The following is a 2,134-nucleotide window of genomic DNA, read 5'->3' on the forward strand; positions in this document are numbered from 1 at the left end:
AGCCTGGTCTACAAAGGGAGTTCCAGGACAGGCTCCAAAGCTACAGAGAAACCCTGTCTCGAAAAACCAAAAAAAAAAAAAAAAAAAAAAAAAAGCCAGATGCAGTGGCTGGCTCAGGTCTAAAGCTCCAGCCCCAGCACTCCTAAGATGAGATGGGAGGTGGAGAGATGTTCAAGTATATGAGCAGCAAGCACAGTAGCAGAAATAGTGAGACACAGCCTCAAGAAGGAAGTGGGAGCAGGGAGGTGGTGGCGCATGCCTTTAATCCCAGCTCTCGGGAGGCAGGGGCAGGCAGATCTCAGTGAGTTTGAGGCCAGCCTGGTCTACAGAGTGAGCTCCAGGACAGCCAGGGCTACACAGAGAAACCCTGTCTCAAAAAACCAAAACAAAACAAAAGAATGAAGTGGACTGGGAGAGCTGCCTCCCAAAAGGTTGTGCTCCGCCTTTGCCTGGGTCCCTATGCACGTGCAGGCACAAATCTATAAAATACAAATAAAAGTTTCTAAATCAGTACAAGCCAGTGAGTACCTGGTGGGGGCCACTCCAGTTCTAGGGTCCATGTGGGGCCGTTTGTTACACTGTGAGGACAGACGGGTTCAGGGGAGAGCCAACACGTTAGCCCACTTTCCCGCCTGCCCCCTTCCCTGAAGCCCTCACAGGAGTGTCCAGGGCTGGTTCTTGGGGCAGATAGAGACGAGGGGGCTTGGGTGGAGGCTTCACGTCTTCTCCCAAGAGGGTCTTCGTGGGCAGGAAATTACTGTAAGAAGAAGGAGATGTCTGAGCCCGGATAGAAGGCGGTGGGAGGGGCACACCTACGCAAAGGACAGAGAGGGCCAGAGGGTGAGCCAGGGAAGAACACAAAACATGCACGGAGCCTGAACACACAGAAACAGCAGAGAAGTACAGCCCAGGCCGGGCGGCTCACCTGGAGGAAGCAGACCTGGAGATCCTACAGGCTGCAGTTGGGGGGCACCCTTTAGGGGGACTGGCTGTGCTTGGGGAGCTGCAAGGGGGCAGCAGGCTCATGACCAGACGTCCCCAGGCTGCCATGCTGAGGTTCATCTGGGAAGCCCTCAGGAAGTCCTGGCCTAGAGGAGGCAGATGGGGTTCAGTCCCAGCATCCCAATGGTCAGCCCGGCCCCCTCCTCATACAGTCCCCTCCCCACATACCTCTACGCTTAGAGAAAATGCGTCTCTGCCTCTGCAGCCGAGGCCTCCTTTCAATGACAGGGTCGCAGAAGGTTACCTGAAGGAAAAAGAACAGGGCTGAAGACCTGGACTGGCCACCTTCCGTCTTACCAGCTACGCCCCAAGTGCCAGCTCTCAATCTCAACTAGTGCAGGCATCCTAATGAGCTTTGACGGTCCATACAACACAGCCAGAATCATCTGAGAACTGCCTAGAAAACACGGCTTGGGGCTGGAGAGATGGCTCAGTGGTTAAGAGCATTGCCTGCTCTTCCAGAGGTCCTGAGTTCAATTCCCGGCAACCACATGGTGGCTCACAACCATCTGTAGAGAGGTCTGGTGCCCTCTTCTGGCCTGCGGGCATACACATAGACAGAATATTGTATACATAATATATAAAATAAATAGATAGATAGATAGATAGATAGATAGATAGATAGATAGATAGAAAGAAAGAAAACAGGGCTTGTGGGCGTGTCCGGGGGGTTGTCTTGATTGTTAATTAAGATAGGCAGGTTGACAGGAGGGGTGGTGGTGGTGGTGGTGCACACCTTCAATCCCAGCAGAGGCAGGTGGGCCTGTAATTCAAGGCCAACCTGGTCTATAAGAGCTAGTTCCAGGACAGGTTTCAGAGCTACAGCAAAATCCTGTCTTGAAAAACAAACCAAAACAAAACAAAAAAAAAGAATAGGCGGGTCTAGCCCACTGTGGGTGGCGTTTTCCCTAGGCAGTTGGTACTGGGCTAAAAAAGCTAGCCAACCCTGAGCTTGGGAGTGAGGCAGAGAGCAAGCCAGCAAGCAGGGCTCCTCCATGGTTTCTGCGTAAGTTACTGCCCTGATTTAACTTCAAGAAATTGTAAATTGGCCGGGCGATGGTGGCGCATGCCTTTAATCCCAGCACTCGGGAGGCAGAGGCAGGCGGATCTCTGTGAGTTTGAGACCAGCCTG

The 2,134-nt window shown here is 52.7% G+C and overlaps 1 protein-coding gene across 1 annotated transcript in view; it reads right to left on the reverse strand.

The window, feature by feature from the left end:
* Window positions 1–2,134, reverse strand: part of Pkn3 (protein kinase N3) — a 13,964-nt gene that overhangs the window by 6,269 nt on the left and 5,561 nt on the right. Inside the window, 4 exon segments of the mRNA XM_005346152.2 lie at window positions 529–578; window positions 658–757; window positions 926–1,088; window positions 1,171–1,246. Of these exon segments, the coding sequence (XP_005346209.1) occupies window positions 529–578; window positions 658–757; window positions 926–1,088; window positions 1,171–1,246 (389 nt within the window).

The sequence above is a fragment of the Microtus ochrogaster genome, chromosome 4 (genome assembly GCF_000317375.1).
Source record: "Microtus ochrogaster isolate Prairie Vole_2 chromosome 4, MicOch1.0, whole genome shotgun sequence".
Lineage (NCBI taxonomy): Eukaryota > Metazoa > Chordata > Mammalia > Rodentia > Cricetidae > Microtus > Microtus ochrogaster.